We start from the raw sequence: 19,655 nt of genomic DNA on the forward strand, positions 1-19,655 counted from the left end.
GAGCAAAAAATCCAAGTCAACTGATTGTTTATTTAGATGTTTAAAAATTCAACTTCTATGGCATAAATATTCAAGATGAAAAAGCAATTGTTTGTCAGAAGCAACGCTCAACTTACAGTACACTCTCCATTTAATATTCACTGTGACTAATGAGAAACACAAGGAAAGCAATTGACTATAAAGGGTGAGAAATGGACTGAGGTACTAATGATCTTTTCCAAAATATTCAACTTATAAGCATCAGTGTTGGGAATGGAACCCCAGTTTATGGACAGCCTATGGAAAATGAATGGAAGTCATTTTAGTCAGAAGGTCATGAGGAAGGCATGGATGTACTACAGTATTTTGTATGCTTGGAAATAATGAGCCATGGAATATACCTGAGAATCAACTGAGTGTGTAGTAACCACAGAGGTTGGCAGGCTGCAGGTAAATTTTGAATGATTTTATATCACATATAATGAAAATTGTACTTTATTCTGTGGCCATAGAAAAGCATGAGCAGTTGAATGAATGTTCTGTCTTTATTTTGTAAAGCTATCTAGTGATGGATGACAGAAAACTTGCTTCAGGAAGACAAGGCAGGCAAGTTAGGCAGCATCTAATAAAGATCTGTTACCCAGATGAAGGGACTGTGCTTATTGGTTTTCCTTTATCATAACAAATACCAGAGATAAATGTACTTAGAAAGAGAAAAGGTTTATTTCAACTGAGTTTTGAAGACTTCAGTCTATGATTAGTGGGCCCATTGCTTTTGGGCCTATGATGGTGCAGTAGCTCATGGGAGGGAGCATGTTTTAGAGCAAAATCATTATCTCATGACTAGAAAATGAAATAGGAGGAGAGGGAGGAGCTTGTATCCCACAATGCCCCTTGAGGGAACACTTCCCATTATCTAAAGACCTCCCTCTAGGCCTCATCTTCTAGAGGTTCCACTGCCTCCCAGTAATACCCTGGGCTGTGGAACAATCCTTTAACATGGGCCTTTGGGGGATATTCAGATACAAACAATAGCAGGGACATACTTAAAACTTGATCCAGCTATGGAATCATAGGGACTTGGTGATAATTTTAATTTATTGAATGAAGAAGGAAATAGAAAATGGCTCTGAAATGTCTGCCTACGAAAGACAGGGGAATAGATGAGGATTAAGAGTCAGTGCAAGAGCAAAGGTAAAGATTCCCTTTAGACAGTTGAAAATCGTGATCTGAAACTCAGAAAAGGAATCTTGAGTCAAGATTTTAAGATGAGGTTTATCCAGAGAAAAGGTGTAAAACGGAACACCCTAGGGAGAGCCTGGAAGATGAGCCTGGGAAGTGGTGAGTTATCGCCTGTGAGGATCAGACAGAGAAATAGAAACCAAACTGACAGACTCAGGGGATAGAAAGAGCCAGAAAAAGAAGGTGTCCTGGAAACCAAACAGAGAGTTTGGATTGGGTAAAAGAACAAGACTTCAAACTGTATTGGGTTAGAGTTTCTAGAAGCATTCCTCCCTGTAGGAAGTTTGCAAGAAATAAGTTTGTACTGAATTGGTTTCTAGCAAGATAATTTACCAAGATAATTCATATTAATTTTTTGAGGGACTTTAAATAAAAATGAGAAAAAATCCTAGTCGACTGATTGTTAATTTAAGATGTTTAAAAATTCAACTTCTATGGCATAAATATTATTATTAATATAAAGTTGTTAAATTAACATTTAAGTTAAAAACTAATTTTCATAAACAAAACTATTTGATGTATTAAGTAAGCAAATACACCTTCCCATTACAAACATTTATTACAGACACCATTATTCTTGGATGATCAAACAACAAATATTTCTTTGCCATTCGCTATTATTATTATAAGAGTGTCTGTGAACTTCAAAGAAAGGATTTTATTTAAATTTACATAAAAACTTTTGGCCTCATCTGACTGATGCTTTTTGCTCACTTTCCTGCGGGAGTCTCTGCCGCAGTCCAGCTGCAGCAGAATAATCAGGGGGGGTGACTAATAACTTGTGTAGGTTGATACAGCAGGAGTGGGAGCCGTTTATTGCAGGACAGGAGCAGTATTTATACATTCCACACAGCTTATCTAATTAACATAAACTAGATACATCAGTCAACCAATAAGGAATCTCCACACTTAATGGCTTGTTTTTGTTACTTCTCAAACCACTCCCTCTGGCATTTTGCCAGGCACCATCCAGACTTGTTTATGAACTCTAACATTCCCCTGGCAAAATGCCAGGTGTTATTTTGACTTGTTTGCAGACTCTAACAAGTCTCCTGAATGCAAATGTTCTCTGACCTTGTATACTTGACAAAGACCAAAATATTAGCACAGCACTTTTAGTTTTCTGAGTGCATATGGAAGGATTATTTCCTTTGAAGAAATTTCAACGAATTCCATTGTGATCTGGCATTTCTTTTCATTTCAAACAAGGCCAAATAAGAACTTGAAGGTTTATGGTGTTTATGTCCACAATTTGGAAGAGACCTATGCATGGAGACCCACCAAAATGATAGACAGAAAGCAGATTATGAGGGAGAGAAGAATGACTAAAATAGGAAGCAGAGACAATTAGAACAGACTACTTCTTTCTCAGCAATGCCATATTAAAAGGAAGGAATGTCATATGGTGGTAACCAATGGGAATTCAGGCTTGACACTAGGGTGTACTTTCAGAATGGGCTGGATTTGGGCAAGCTTTGGACCAAGCTCCTAACATATGGGCTTTTGGGAGACATTTCAGATCTGAACTATAGCAATGGCCTTTTATAATACATACTTAATATTATATGACTATCTAAATGTTTTCTTCATAGCCAGATATGTGATTTTATTTCCTTTCACACACTCCCCCTGCCAAAACCAAGCTTCCTTGAGTTAATTACCACCAATCGGTTTTGCTCATCTTACTCAATTTGCTATGTCCATGTATCAATTTCTTATAAATGGTCCATCAGCTTTGTTATTCCACCCATCTTTTTCTCTTCCAAATGCCTCTCATATCAAATAATCTATCTAGTTGCTTTTTTTTCCCCCTGAGGCCTCATTTCTGCTGCTTTATGCTCTCCTGGGCGCTAGCCTGGAGGGTTTGATTCAGGGAGCACTGGTTTATCCCTCACTATTTTGGACCCAGAGTTTCCAGATCCCATGCACGCCCTTATAAGTTCTTTTCTCTTCCAGTCGCTTTGTAGGAAAAGTTGCCAGAGATGTAAATTATCTGTGTCTTTGCATGTTTGAAAATGACTTCATTGTACTCTCACATGTGATCTATGCAATAGACAATACAGAGGTTGACAAATATATTTTAGAATTTTGAAGGCATTGTTCTTTTACCTATAAAACCCATCATTGCAGTTGGGAAGTCTTATGTATTTCTAATTCTTTTACTTTGTATGATTTTTTTCCTTCTCTATGGAAGGTTTTAGATTATTTATTTTATCCATGACATCTAGAAATGTTATGATTATGTGCTTTGGTGTATTTCTCCTCTTTAGTTCAGTTTTCTTTAAATAAGGAGACTTTTGTTCCTATTTTCATGTATTCTTTCATTGATAACTTCCTACCCTCTGTTTTTATTTTTTGGTTTGTATTTTGTTTGTTTGTGTTGTTCTATTTTCCTGTTCAATCAGTTGTTAGATCACGTCAGTGTATACTTTGTTAGCTGTATATTATTTCTACTTTTTGTTTCTTTCTTGGTTGTTTTTTGTAATTTTAGTTTTCTGGAATATTATCTTAATTTTAATCTTCTTAATTTTTATTTATTTTCTAGTTTAAAATGGGATATATGGCTTTCTAGTTCTAGTTTTTATTTATATCTATCTGTATATCTGTATCTATCTATATAGAGAGATGTAGATATAGATAAATAGATACATTTTTACTTCCAAAGGCTCTTCCATGATCCTTGAATTTTTTTTGTAGTATCCTGTTCTTGTTTTATTAATGTGTTGTCTTCTGATCTCTCTCCAAGGGCATGCATTAGAATTGATTTTATATTTTCTTTTATTCTTTTCAATATCTGTTCCCACTTGGCTCCTTTTTTCTTTTTCTTTTGAGCTCTCCTTTTCTTCCTGGAGGCTTACTGATGATTGCCGGGTGTGATTTAGGCAACAGCAAAGTTATTAGAATCTCGAAATGAGCTGAATGAGCCTGACTAGCACAATTCACTTTCAGATGAACCAGAGAGGACATAGACTGTTTTCCAGATGACATTCCAATGGCCATAGATAGAGTCCACTTATCTGAGGTGGGGGCTTTCATTTCTTTTGTAAAAGTCCCTCAATATTAATTAACCAGCAGGAACGTCATCAGGCATTCTTTTGTCTGGAAGTGAAAGGCAGCAGGCAGAGGGACATGATTCTTCTGAATTTTGATTCAACAGAGTCTTCCTAGTTATATCTCAACACACCCTTTTTCATGTCTTGGGTCTCTCCTTGTTTACCTGGGGGAAAAAAAAAAACCTGCTCTTCATTCATCCTTCTATTTGGATGTATTGCTAAATATAATTTATTCTTAGAGCAATTACACGTCCATGGCAAAATTGAGAGGAAAATATAGAGCTATTTCATTATCCCTATCTCACACATATGCAGCAGAATCCCCACTAGAGCAGTACATTTGTTATGATCGATGAAGCTACACTGACATATCACTACCACCCGAATCTGTAATTTAAATTAGGGGACACTTTGGGTGTTGTATATCCTGAACACATTTTAATCTTTGATTTTCTCCAACTCACTCATCTATAACCACTCTTGAATCTTCTTATATCTTTTAGAAATGTTGATGCTTCTCACCTACTCCACCCACTAATATTTTCTCCCATTTCTTTTTAGCCTTATGGATTTACACATTATTTTAGATTGCCTTGCTATCACTTTTGTAGAATCTTGGAAAGAAGAGGATATAAACTTGAGAAGTCAGATTACCATATTTAACCAGAAGTCATACTTCTTTTTTAGATGGTTCTGATGCTGACTGATCACTTTTAGTTTCCTTAGGATTTGAAAAGGAATGGAAAATTTTTCATAGACATTTAAAATATAGATGAGAAAGAGTTTTTGAAAAATTTCCTACCAACATATTTACTGTTTTAAGGCAATTACAAAAGATCCTGTCTGGTCAAAGGCCTCATTTAATGTTTAGCATGGTGAAAGAAGTTTCCCATGGTTGAGAGAATAGGAAAAATATGTTCTGAACTTAGAACGGTCTGTTCAAAATCTGGTCAGTTTCATTTATAGTCTCTGCTGATCATAATAATCAGGGCAATAGTTTTGTAACATGGAGCCAGTTGGCCTGGCTACAACCAATAGTTTCACAATGACTGCCAAGGAGCCATCATGGATGGCTTGAGGTCTCACAGACACTGTATGTAGAATCACTGCAGATCTACTTTCATAATTTTTTATTTGTTCTTCAAGCCATTGAGAAACCTTTTTTTTGCCCCTTTATTTTGAAAATGAACTACACATTTTCCTTACTTTTTTTTGTTTTTGAAACCTGCCATAGAAATTGCATAGAAGCCCTGAAGTTATAGTATTCTGAAAATAAGGATGGTTTTGACAACAGTAGAAGAGTTGATGGAACCTTAACTTTGGGATCTTGGCTAAGACTAGGTGACCCTGGAGAAGGGCAGGCAGAAAGGGAGGACAACACTATGAGTTGATTACTTTTAGCAAATTATTTCCATATGTACCTGATTGGTGGTCATACTAACAAACTTTCCACTTGAAATTGTTCCTAGGACTATGAAATTCAAGTGGTTGTGGTGATAATCTCAACTCTGAAAGTGTAGAAGGCACTAGCTTTGTGAATGTTAAGATTGACAGTAGTCATTTGCTACTAAATGGAGTCCAAGTCAAGAATGAGTTGATACTTATTTCACCTCATTTTCAAATTTAGGATTGAAAAAGGTTACTTAAAAGGGTCTAACAATGGAAAATAAAGTAGAAAGGTATCTACTTCCAAAACTCAGTTTCTTAAAAGTTAGTTTCCACAACTGGGCAAGATGGATACCACCTCTGAAAGAAAGACCATCTTCTAATTGACATCTCACTTTTTGATGCAGCTTCTTCCCCCCGGACTTCATAGAAAGAAGTTAAAAACAAGCTGATGATTTTTTATTAGGGTGCTGTGTATATATAGCAAGAGAGGCACATTGAAGGAGTATCAAATAGTAGAGCAAAGCTTTCCATGTGACCAGGACTGGAAGTTGAATTCTATGTCTGTCATATAGTACATATGTGACCTTGGGCAGATTGTGAGAATCCAATGCTCAATCTATTTTCTTTTCATTTCTTTTTTTTTTTACTTTCTTTCTCCTTCCCTCCTTCCTTCCTTTCTGAAAATAAAATAAAGTAGCCACCTGATCTCAAGGAACTTATAGAAGAGGTAGACAAATGAACCATTAAGAACTAAAAGCAGTGATTGCTAGGGTAGAAAAATGTACAGGGTGCCATGGGGATTGATAAAGGGGAAGTTGAGAGGTCAGTGCAGTCTTAAAAGAGATTTGAGATTTGGAAGGCCAGGCCATGAGGCATAGGGACAGGGATTCTAGACAGAAGTCAGGTCATAGAAGGTCATGTGTACATGCTTGGGGTTGGACAACCTTGACAAGAAGGACCAGGAAAGGTTTTAAGGATGGGGGAGGGGATTGTACAAATTGAATTTTAGTTTTTAAATTTTATTTAGTTTCTGATGGAACCTTGTGCATGCTAAGTGAATGTTCTACCACTGAACTACATCCCCAGCCCACAAGTAGGATTTTAGATAGAGAAATTGAGCTTCACTGTGGGTGATGGATAGGAACAGATGAGACCTTTGTAGGGGAGGTTGGTACATACAAGAAGCACCCCAAGTGAGAAAGGATACAATATCTAAACATCATCACAGGTGTAAAGATAAGGGATGAGTCTGCAGGGACGGACTTGCTTAGGTGTGCCCAGGACATTCTTGGATTTAGCACTGAAAATTTCATGTCTTATTTTGCCTGGATTGTACTGGTTTTGAAAACACTGCAAGTCCACGTTCCAGAAAACTTTTCAGTTCTCGGCAAAGTATGATTGATGGCTGATAATACTACTTGAATGAAGATTAGGCTTTGAAGGAAGACAGGAGTATAGTGAATAAAAGCACTAATCCAAGTAACATTCAAAAAGTAAATCAGTCAGACCCAGTGCCTCATATATGCTAGGTAAACACTGTACCACACTACCACTGACCTATATTCCCAGCCACTACCACCCCATGTATATGGAGTATGTGTGTGTGTGTGTGTGTGTGTGTGTGAGAGAGAGAGAGAGAGAGAGAGAGAGATTGTGGCATTGTCCTTTATTCTGTAATTTTGATTGATTTGAAATCCCAATCTTAAAAAATAGCAGTGCAAAGCAATCTTTTAGTAGTTCTGTCTTTGTTGGTACAGTAAAATGGAAATGTCGCAGTATTTTACGTTGTACATGGCAGAGTAGAAGAAATCTGCTTATCCAAAGTATAGATATTAGTGTTTGTAATTTTTAGGTTGTTCTTGGTAGGATAGGATTAAATTTTACACTCTTATCTCCCAGAAGTGGTCCATTCATTTTGACATTAATGTTTCATGATCCCTGGAAGCTTGCTGGATTTGATTCTCCAAACATGTCAAAATTTAAAAAATTTCAGGCTACCATTCTTACGAGAAATAAATTTTAAATGATACCATTTAGAGAAAGCCAGGGGAGAAATAAAAGTAGCCAGTCAACTCATTTTAAGATTTTCAACTAGATATTTGATATTTATGTTGTTTTTTTAATTCCTGGATGGTGAGTAACATTCCTTGATTCTTTTCCAAACCAGATTGATCGTGCAAGCCACGGATAAAGGGCTGCCCAGGCTTTCTGATACAACTATGATCGAGATTCGAGTGATTGATATAAATGACAATGCTCCAGTTTTTGTCCCCTCTGAAGCAGTAGAAATTGCAGAAAGTAAGTGTGGCAATTTGCTGTGGTGGTTTTGATTTACTTATATCATTTATCATTTCTTTCAGCCAGACACTATGTTAAGTATGAGTGCTAGCCCTGCACAGCCATGCAAGCTTGGAAATTTTTATCTTACTTTTATAGCATTAAAAATGAATGGTTAAATATCAAATGTTAAATATCAAATGTCAAAGGAGTTAACTGTTAAAACTGGGATTTGTATTCAGATTAGCAAGAGGCTGAGCCCCCTCTGCCAACTGCCATTCCATATAATATCTGTTTATGTGCAGACTTGCCTTAAAAATTAAACTTTTCTGAAGAAGCAGGGTTTTTTTTGGCTGCGGAAACAGTGAATCTTCTCTGAGAAGAAGCAATGTTCTTAGACTCCTAGCTTCGTCAATCTTTGCAAGATACTAATGACAATTAATGAAATAAGTTGGATGTTGGTTGAACAAAGTCATCGTTTTCCTCCCTAAGTCCCCTAGACTTCAATAGTTGCATCACACTAATGGTGGATGTTGAAAATATAAAGTTTTTTTGTGATAGATGGATTAATCTTAATTGTTTGGGTATGTGAGTTATACAATGATTGCACAGTTTATGAACCCAAAATTACACATGCTCATTCACTACACTGGTGAAATCCAACCCAACTTTTTATAGTTGAAGTTGAAAATACTGGTGGCTTATCACTTGCCTCTCTGCTCTCTCTCTCTCTCTCTTTCTTTCTCCCTCTCCCTCTCTCCTGGGGATTGAACCCAGAGCCTCACATCTTCTAAGCAAGACCTCTACCCTTGAGCTACATAGGCAGCTGCTTGTTTTCACTCTTAATACCAAACTCATTTCTAAAACGTCCTTACCATTTTATTATGCTCACTTTCCAAACAAATCATAAGCACCACCTCTCACAGAGGGATATATTCCAGAAATCTCTATGTCTAGGGATGCCCCCAAATGTTAAATTCCATAAATAAGAACATTTTCCAGTTTTGCCTCTCACCTATTTATTTTCATTTGATTTTATGGAAAATCAAATGTTCGTGTTCGTAAGCACTTGCATTAGTGTTAAAATGTGCCCAGAATAAATATATCACAAGAACAAACTGCATAAATCAAAATGTACTGAATGGGGTGAGGTGTGGTTGGTGCACATCAAGAATGCTCAAGCTTCAAACTGAAAATTATGAGCCTCATATACAGTGGAACCATTCTGAGCATCTTGGCATACTCTTTCCACCCACACCATACCTACAGCCTAGTAACAAAGTCCCTTTCATGGGCAATTTAGGCTGCAGAACACATGTGGTATGTGAGACATTGAGCATGTCATCTATTTTGTAATTTTTTTTAGTGACTAATATTAGAGATTTGTTTTCATCACTAGCACTATATAAATTTTGTCTTTCTATCATCTTGATAATTTTGAAAATCAGATTTAAGAGAAAGAAGCAGTGCAACTCTGAAAGAAATAATTTTGCCAAATAAATACAAAGGAATGAGTAGCTAACTCTTATATCTGTACCCAATTTTTTTTATTAAAACCTCGCTTTTCTTTTCAAAATTTTATGCTTGGCATTAATATTTTGAGTAATGTTTTTCCTACTCACATCCACATGAATATGATTTTGATACAGAAACTACACAGTACAGATATATGCTTAGAATGTTCCTTGACCCCAGAGTGATGTTATAAGTATATAATTTTAAAAAACTGTAATATGAAAAATTGAATATACTCTACTTTCTTAATTTCCTACTCCGTGGTAAATTTTCAGTTTTATTGGGCTCATAAATCCTACCGAGTTTTTGTTTAGTTCACAAGGAGCTTTGTATGAGAAAACATGCCAAAAAAGAGCAAATCATGTTGGATTTACAATGAGACACTTGGATTATACTCTTGAAAAAATTGTTTTCAAAGGATGAATGTTAATGGAGGTTGACACTGGTCATGATTATTTCAGATTCTTTGCCTGGTGTAATTGTGTCTCGGGTATCAGTTCATGATGCGGATTTGAATCCAGCTTTCATCTTCAGTTTCACAAAAGACAGTAACCCTGGAGCCAAATTTGCCATTGATCAGAACACTGGGAGAGTGGTATTGATAAAAACATTGGATTTTGAAGAAGCTTCTGAATACAAGTTGTTCGTTCAAATTTCTGATTCAGTGTACCACACAGAGGGATCCCTCACCATCTCTGTGTTGGATGTCAACGACAACCCACCAGTGTTTTCTCAAGATTTCTATCAGGTAAAGAGCTTGAAGAAATGTAAGCTTTCCATTGCTGGCCCACTGAGATAATATTTATTCTGGTTTTGGGTACCTGATTTAATGCCACAGGTTTTATATTGTGGAAACTATAAGTAATTATGGAATTGAATGTCTCGTTCACTTCAATTCATAAACTATGTAGGTCATCATTTTTTTAAGTTTTTTTGTGAAGTTGGAGTCCGGTTGTTCAGAACAATTGGAACTTGCTTCGTATTTGCAAAGCCACAGATAAAACGAGGGAGTTTGGATTATCTGCATTTAATTTGGAAAATTTTTTTCTTCCTTAGGCATATTTTTGGAATATACTAATTAATATCTTAAAACAAATTAGGTACAAATCTATAAGGTGGAAATTTTAGTATTTAGAGCATAGTATCTATTTAGAGAAGTTAGAGCAACAATAGTATTCAACTAATCATTTGGAAATGAACTCCAGGACTTTTGAGTATACCAAATGTAAGATTTAAAGGTCAACACAGGAGGAAAACTAAACTATAGAGGTTTATTTAAATTATACAATGTGTATGATATAATAATATAACAGTGACTGTATTAACAATATTCAACACACAGAAATAATTTAGAAAAAAAATTCATAAGAAAAATCAAAACTGAATAAAATTTTAAACTTTTTCTTTTCTCTTTCCAGGAACTGAAAACATATTTCTTTTCTTTTCTTTTTTACCTTTTTTGCAGTGTTGACAATTCCACCCAGGGTCTCACACATGCTAGGCCAGTGCTCTACCACTGAGCTATTCCCTGGCCTAATATTTTTAATGTGTCACCTTCATAAATCGATGTATCTAAGAGAGTCATGTTGAATTGTATGGTTTCCATAAGCAAAATAGACAAAATGACCTTATGTTCTGGCCCTGGTCATTAATGTGCCTTTAGCCTTTAAACACAATGTCCTTTTTCCTCTCTTGTGCTTAGGTCACAGTTCCTGAATTGGTTCCTCTGGGGTACTCAGTGTTGACTGTGTCAGCCTCAGACTTAGAAGGCAATGAGACCATTTCTTATAGAATCCTTTCCTCTTCTAAGGAATTTGCCATTGATCCCATGAATGGTGAGTGGTTTCTAGTGACTTTAGAGCTCACGGTTTGAGTTACAGGGTGGAATCATGAAGTAATACTTTCCAGATGCTCCTTCAATAGCCCCCTATCTCTACCCCCTGCAATTATAGGCACCACCTTCTTCTTTACCTTCATGTCAAACACTGCAATAGCAAACACCAGTGTTATTTCTCATTTCTCTTCTCAAACATCTCAGTGACTGAAAAGCAGAAGGCATTGGTTAAGTGCTGGTAAATACTCAGAAATTTAGACCCCCAAGATAGTACACCCCCAGTTTCATGCATCTATCCAAGCACAATTCAGGCCATTTATCCTGGGATTCAACAATAATCAAAATGAGGTTGAAAGGATTAAGTCAGTGCTAAGGACTTCACGTTACTAGAGTCTGAAGTCTTTTACTCAAACCAAGTACAAAAATATTCAGTAATAGCTTCATTTGTTCAATAAGTACAAGAAGAGTGAAAAAGGAAAATAATTTAAGTATCCATTTCTACTAAACAGAAACCATGGTGATGTGATGTTCTACTTTATTTGATGTCTTTTAAGTCTCTTTGTAGTTTTATCTAAGAACTAGACATTCGTGAATGCGTTTGAAAATGAATTCATGCAGGTTATTCCAGATTTGAACAGGTAAGTGGAGTACAGAGAAAGTTTAACAGTGAGTGGACATTAAGAGCTAAATTTTATAAAAATGAATATTATCAGCAAAGTAATGTCCTAGAACACTTTAGAAAAGAACAAAAATTAGGACACATCACACTGTGCGTTCCGACCTCTACCCACCATTTTGCATTATTTCTGCAAGAGAGAGCTGACTTAAAAATTAACCTCAGGATGCCTGAAAGGAGAATTTGGTCCCAAAATATCAGAATGAGGTCCCCAGGGTGTTGTAAGAAAAATAGGTGATGTTACCACATAGTCTGTTCATGAATGAGTAATGTATGCATATAAACATGTCTGGAATTTGGTGCCTGCTCCCCTGCCATGATGTCAGATCCTGGCAATTGCTGCCCTGGACACTGGCAAATTGAATTCACCTTTCCTGTTGATCAGAATGGTTTTAAAACTTTAAGTCTAATCAAGTCAATTCAGTCCATGGTGTGACTCTAATTGAAATGTGGCTTTTTTTTTTTTTCTTTCCCTGGCCACATTTTTATTGGCACGTTACATCACACATATTGATGGGATTTGTGAATACATATTAATAGATATACACAATATGACAATATACTTGGGCCAATATCAATCCCCAGCATTTCCCCCCAGTATATTTTTTAATTTGTTTTTTTTTAGATATATATGACAGTGGAGTGAATTTTGACATATCATATATACATGGAATATAACTTTCATTCTTGTGGTTGTGCATGATGTAGAGTTACAGTGGTCATTTATTCATGTATGAACACAGAAAAGTTTTGTCCAATTCAGTCTACTGTCCCATCCCTCCTCCCTTCCCTTCATTCTCCTTTGTCTAATCCAATGAACTTCTATACTTCCCCTCCCATGTTGCTGTTAGCATCTATATATCACAGAGAACATTTGGCTTTGGGTCTTTGGGGATTGGCTCATTGCAATTAGCATGATAGTCTCCAGTTCCATCCATTTACCTGTAAATGCCATAAATTTATTCTTCTGTGTAGCTGAGTAATATTCCATTGAGTATCTATACCACATCTTCTTCATCCATTCATCTGTTGAAGGCACCTAGGTTTGTTCCATAGCTTAACTATTGTGAATTGAGCAGCTATAATGATGTAGCTGCATCACTGTAGTAAACTGATTTAAAATCCTTTAGGAAAATGTCATTATTCAATATTCTTCTTCAGTGATCATACTTAAAACACATTTATCTTAGAAAAATGTTGTTCCATCCATATTCATAAAAATTATGTCTGTATTTAATATAGTAAGTCTTAAATATATATTTTATCAGTAAGGGAAAAATTCACTTGCTGAATGAACCATGAGCTTTAGGAAAAGTATATCTAAAAATGTATATCTATAATTATAATATTAAGGAACAGTTATAATTCCATAAAATTATCATTTTTACTGCTTTCATTGGACTAGGGTGAGTGTCAACCAGTATTTCCAGAATAAGTATCTTTATGCCAAAATATCTCTATACATTTGTTTATGGCTCATAGAATAGGGAATAAATTTTACAAACAAGAATATATTTTCTTGAAATATGGTATACATACAAATGGAGTTTCACTTGCCATAAAGAAGAATGAAATTATGGCATTTGCTGATAATGGATGGAAATGAGGAGCATCATGCTAAATGAAATAAACCAGACCTAGAAAACCGAGGATCAAATGTTTTTTCTCACATTCAGGAGCTAGATCAAAGTAAGGGGGAAAAGAGAGGACAGTGGGATATCATAAGAAGAGAGGGAAGATCCGTAGAAAAGAAGAAAAGTGAGGGGGAAGGAGGCAGGACAGAAAAGGGAGGAAATGCAGAATGATTTTGATAAAATCATGCTATGTGCATGTATAAATATATCAGAGTGACTTCTACTTTTATGTATAATCTATAAAGCATCAATTAAAAATAAATAGAAGGAAGACCAGTAGAGAAGGGGGCAAGAGTAAGGGGGGAAAAGGGGAGGGAAGGAGGAGGCACTGGGGACTGATATGGATCAAATTAAATTTCGTGCATATATGATATGTCAAAATGAACCCAACTATTATGTATGACTATAATGCACTCATAAAACCATATTTGTCTTTTAAAAGCAGTTATAGAACAACTTACTACAGAAGAGTAAGATTCAGAAAAAAGAATCGTAGTGAAGGCAATCTCAAGAAGCACACATATAGAATTTTTATGTCATTAAAATTATTTCTGAATCTTATAAAATAAAAATTATTTCTGAATCTTAACTGTACTTTTATAAAGTTTATAACATTATATAAATATAATAATTTTAATTTCTATCTGGACTTTGTTATTGTTTACACATCTGACAAAGAACTAAACACATTTAGATACTCAGTAAGCATCTGCTGACTACACTGGCCATGAACATTTACTTCACAATACTGATATGCTCTGCCTTGTTTTTCAGGAACAATATTTACTACCAGCCCTATATTACCTCTGGATAAAATATCAACAATTCGATTTCTTGTGGAAGCCAGCGATGGTGGAATTCCTGACCTGAGGGCTCTTACGTTAGTGGAGATAAAAATACAAGATGTGAATAACCATGCCCCGGAGTTTATAGTCGAGTACCATAACCTTAGTTTGACTGAAGATGCTCTGATAGGAAGCACACTCATGACTCTTTCAACCATTGACCTTGATTGGACCTATGAAAACACACAAGTTGAATATTCCATCATCAGCGGTAATTCACAGAACAACTTCCATGTGGAAACTAGTTTCATTCATTCAGAATATCCTTCGAAGCAAGCTGGTTATCTTGTGTTGCTTCGCAATCTAGACAGAGAAGCAAGTGCCAGCCACGAGCTTGTCATTCTAGCCTCTGACCATGGTTGCCCTCCTATGAGTTCCACAACTGTCGTATACATACAAGTGCTTGATGTTGACGACAACCCACCCAAATTCAGCAGTCTGAAATATCATGCCCACGTCAAGGAAAGCACGCCGCTAGGGAGCCACATCACTGTTGTCTCAGCAAGTGACTGTGATGTGGGTTCACATGCAGAAATCGTCTACCACATAATCTCGGGAAATGAGAAAGAGCATTTTCACTTGGAAGAAAAATCAGGAGTCCTTTATTTGATTAAGCCTCTGGATTATGAAGAAACGGTAACATTCACTTTAACTGTCCAAGCTTCAGATGAAGAAAAGAAGCACTTTTCTTTTGCAGTCGTGTCTATCAGTGTCTTAGACGATAACGATCATGTGCCTCAGTTTATGTCCCCAAACATGAATTGTGTTGTTCCTGAGAATCTCCCTATTTTCTCCACCATATGTTCTATAAATGCTTTGGATTTTGATGCTGGTCCTTATGGAGAATTGACCTACTCTATTTTATCACCTTGTTTTGTCACTCATGGAATGCCTCCTGATCAGGACCTTTTCATCATTGACCCTTTAACAGGAGATATTCGTGCTAAGCAAATCCTTGACTATGAAAATGTCAGTAAGTACTGCCTCACAGTTCAGGCCAAAGACAAAGGTGGATCAACAGCCTCTTTAATGTTGTGGGTGGACATTGAAGGGATAGATGAATTTGAACCCATTTTCACTCAAGATGAATATTTTTTCAACCACCTAGAAAAGAATCAAGGAAGGCAGTTGATTGGAAGAGTGGAAGCCTCAGATGCAGACGCTGGTACCGACGGAGTCATTCTTTACTCCCTTGGAACTCCATCTCCTTTCTTTGCCATAAATGAAACAAATGGAAATGTTTATTGGATTAGAGGCACTCCCCTCATACAAAGTCAAGCCATCAGAGAACACACCTTTGAAATGAAAGTCATCGCCCATAGCCCCAAACCCGACTCCAAGTTCGCGTCTTGCACCGTGTTTGTAAACGTGTCTTTGTCCTCTGATGGAAAACATGCAGCGATATCTGCTGACAGCTTTTTGATCAGCCTCACAGTCTCCTTTTTAGTGTTTCTGTCACTCATCGGCATTCTCCTTGTACTGATACTAAGACACAAACAGAAAGACACACGACGCAACTGTGAGGAGAAGAAAGCATCGTCGTCCTTAGGAAGCAATTTGAGTCTGACCAGGGAGGCCGGCATGCTCCGGGGCTTCCAGAAAACCAGCAAGTGCCATCAAGAGGTACCTGTGCAAGCCGTGCCTGAGTGGTTGAGCTTACTAAGCATCATGGAGAAGGACATGATCAACCTGTACAGGCACTCAAACTCCAGCGGCCACTGTTCTGTGGAAGGAGAAACTGCAGAAGATAAAGAAATCCAGAGGATAAATGAGCATCCTTATAGAAAGGACTCGGACTCGGCGTTGAGTGATCGGGGGTCCAGGGTGCCTGACTCGGGAATCCCCCGGGACTCAGACCAGCTCTCCTGCCTGTCTGGGGAAACAGATGTGATGGCCACGGTCGAAGCTGCAGAAGCCAGCCAGACGTTTGAGGACAGAGATGGTGGGGAAAGCTGCAGCACCCTCTATGTTCAAAATACGGGGTCACCCCAGCCACTTCAGAAGAGAGAGGTGAAAGAGGGTGTCCTGGCTGACGTCAGGAAAGAGTCTATCTTTATGTCAAGTGATCAGGAAGCAAGATGCGCAGCTTTTCCAACTCAGATAACCTTCAATCATGATCTGAGAGGCAGCTCCACCTGGGATTATCTGCTCAGTTGGGAACCCAAGTTCCAACCTCTTGCCTCAGTGTTTAATGATATTGCAAAACTAAAGGACGAGCATTTACATCTGCCTGGCATCCCAAAAGAGAAGTCTTTTGTTTTCCCACCGCCTTTGATAACAGCGGTAGCCCAGCCTGGGATTAAAGCAGTTCCACCAAGAATGCCAGCCATAGCCCCAGGTCAGGTCATTCAGAAATACCCACGCTCCCCAATTCTCTGCCACCCCGGTTCTCTCTCGGAAGCCATGGCTCCTAGCTTTTCTCCATCTCTCTCCCTACTGGCCGTGCAGACTCCTGCCAGGTCGCCCCTGTTGTCAGATGGGGAGTTATTAGGACCACACCTCCGTGGTGCAACCCCTGAACTGAAAGCTGAAGATGAAGTTCAAATATAAAACCATGGCTGTGCCAAATACCCGCTGACCACCGGTCACAAATGGCTGGGCAAAGCATTCCCAAGCAAACTCTGGGTTCATTCTTATCTAAAAGTGAGGGATCTAATTTAGCCAGGGTTTTTAAAAATATCCCCCATTCAAGTTTCTCAAATTTCTTCCAGCCTTAATGAGGAGTTATTTCCTCTTTTAAACTTTATATTTTGCTCTCAGGACTCACGTTTGAATATATCAAATAGTGTGTATTCTGTCGTACCTGGTTTTCTGTGTGATTAGATTTCCAAAGAACATAGTGAACTTTGCTGCCTGCCAAAATGTTTCTATGGAAATAAACAGAAATAAAGTAGAGGGCACTCTGGTCAGATTGCTGCTGATTACACTGCTAATCTAAAGCAAGTAATGTCTGAATGGGGAATGAGTTTAGAAAAGAAAGTAATAAAAAGGAGAAATCTAGAGGAATAAACTTAAGTTTTAAAGCAAAGTGGCAGTCTGTGAATCTGATACAGTTATCCATGGATTTCTCCACTTTGCCCATATACCAGCCTTGTGGAGTTTAGCTATAATTTGAATTTCAAAGTGGTGTTTTTGGAAATCTAATGGGAAATTAAGAATGAAATTTTCATAACTATGTGTCAATAGGAAAAACAGATAACTATTCCTGTTTAAATGAACCAGAAATATATGATCTGGATAGAGGGTCAGGATGGATTTTAGCAATACTTATGTGGTTAGCTGCCACCTGACACATCATCTTGGCCTTCTCTCCAAATAGAACGATGTTTTTGTTCAATACTCTGTCTTATAATAGGGTACGGGTTCAGACATGAAGATTAATTTATAATGATTTCAATTTTATTTTCTTCTAGATACAGTAACTTTGGGTATGAAATAATTTATCCATTCAATGTCTGTTTTTAAAGTCTGTGTAGATAAAATTATGTTATTAGCTAATTATAAATTTCATAAAGTAATTTAGCAATATATTTTTAAATGAATTTTTTTATATAAATGTTTCTACTCTACATGTTAAGAATGGATGTCAGAAGACTCTTCTGTTCACTCAGACTCATGTTTAGCTTTAACTGCCATTAGATGTAGCAATGTGGCAATGCGGTGAAAGTAATTCTGTTTTATACAGCCCTTGTTTCAGAAATAAGAGTAGTGTTGTACGATGCTCACATGCTTCTCTCTGATGAACCTGAGAATCCAGGGTGCATCCTGAGAATGATGATCCAGAAGTCATTCTCCCCTGGTAGGCACCATGGCCAGGTTTTTGGATAGCAGCTTAGCAATTCTAGTGAAATCTCAATGCTATCTGGTGTGGTTTTCTTAGTAGTTAGGGTGGGCTTCTGCTACAGAACTAGTTCATTAAGTCTTTGTGCCTCATCTGTGAAATTATGTGAAATAATTAATTTTTCTTTACTAAGAAAGCATTGCAGGTATGGTGTTTGATATCTAGTTTTGTAAATACATAATTCTAAGTCTTCCTGTGCTGATATTTACACTATTATATGTCTTTGTTGACTCAAATCGAGAACAAGTGTATAAAAATCACATTAGAAAGTGTATGAAACATGAAAGTTTTGAACAAGCCTGGAGAAAGTCATTTAGGTATGGAAGGTTTAACTATTACAGGACCAATCCACGTCTCTTCTTTTCTTCATGGAATCTGGGGAAAAAGATTTCATGACTTTCGCAAGGAAAAAAAAAAAAAACCCCACATCCTAATTATTTTAGTGTTTCAATATCTATTCTCTCTTTGACTCTTCAAAAGATTGCTTTGAGCAAAGCAAGAAATTCTATAATTCTATTTTTTTTCTAATTATGTGTGAAAGTTTTATTTTGCAAGAGAATTATTTCTGGAAACCAAGAACGTTTTGTTGTTTTTAATTAAACAGGTTCTCCATTTACTTATGTTTAAAGATAATTGCCCATCCAACTTTTCCCTAAGTTATTTGCCTGTGATTTATTACTGAATATGATTCTGTATTTTTTCTAGCCATTTCATAAAAACAGAAGACATGAAGTATTTAGAGCTCCTTCCCAATAGTTAGTGGATTTTTAATTGACAGCTTTATTAATACTGTAATCCAGCACCACACCACCACCAAAAAAACTGCCACAAGTAGGGTTGAGGGTAAAATGTGAACATGCTGGCTAAGTGTTTGTAATAAATCATATGTCAGCCCTTTCAACTAGAGTGCTTTTTCCTAAGTAAACAATGTAATTTGTACAGTTTTCCTTCAAGTTTAATATTAACTTGCCTCATATGTTCTGTGTTACTTTGCTGATCTCTACACCAGCTTTAGCACTCTGGAGGGGGTACAGAACTTGTTGGTGGAAAATCATATTAAGCCCCAAATTCATAAGCTATAAAATAAAAGACAGTTGTCTCTTGTGGAATTTTGGCTGCCTGAAATTCTGGACTTTCTTGTTGGCAGCCTTAAAAATACTGGTGTAAATCAGTACCAAATGGATATCAAAATTCCATGTCCTAGTAGTAATCATTGAATTGGCTTCCAAAACAGATTCCTGGGCAAATAAAGGGAAAAATGCAGTATCTTTAGGGATTTGATCATTTCACTGTTTTTAAAAATATTGAAATGTGTTATACACTACTGGCAGCTTCCACATGTATACATTTAGTCTATAATTAATGTCCAG

The 19,655-nt window shown here is 36.8% G+C and overlaps 1 protein-coding gene across 1 annotated transcript in view; it reads left to right on the plus strand.

Annotated features, from left to right (window-relative positions):
* Positions 1-16,994, plus strand: part of Dchs2 (dachsous cadherin-related 2) — a 250,204-nt gene extending 233,210 nt beyond the window's left edge. The window contains exons 19-22 of the mRNA XM_071614027.1: positions 7,831-7,961; positions 9,917-10,203; positions 11,158-11,290; positions 14,374-16,994. Coding sequence (XP_071470128.1) covers positions 7,831-7,961; positions 9,917-10,203; positions 11,158-11,290; positions 14,374-16,994 — 3,172 coding nt within the window. The remainder of the gene's footprint in view (positions 1-7,830; positions 7,962-9,916; positions 10,204-11,157; positions 11,291-14,373) is intronic.
* Positions 16,995-19,655: the final 2,661 nt, after the last annotated feature.

The sequence above is a fragment of the Marmota flaviventris genome, chromosome 7, assembly GCF_047511675.1.
Source record: "Marmota flaviventris isolate mMarFla1 chromosome 7, mMarFla1.hap1, whole genome shotgun sequence".
NCBI lineage: Eukaryota > Metazoa > Chordata > Mammalia > Rodentia > Sciuridae > Marmota > Marmota flaviventris.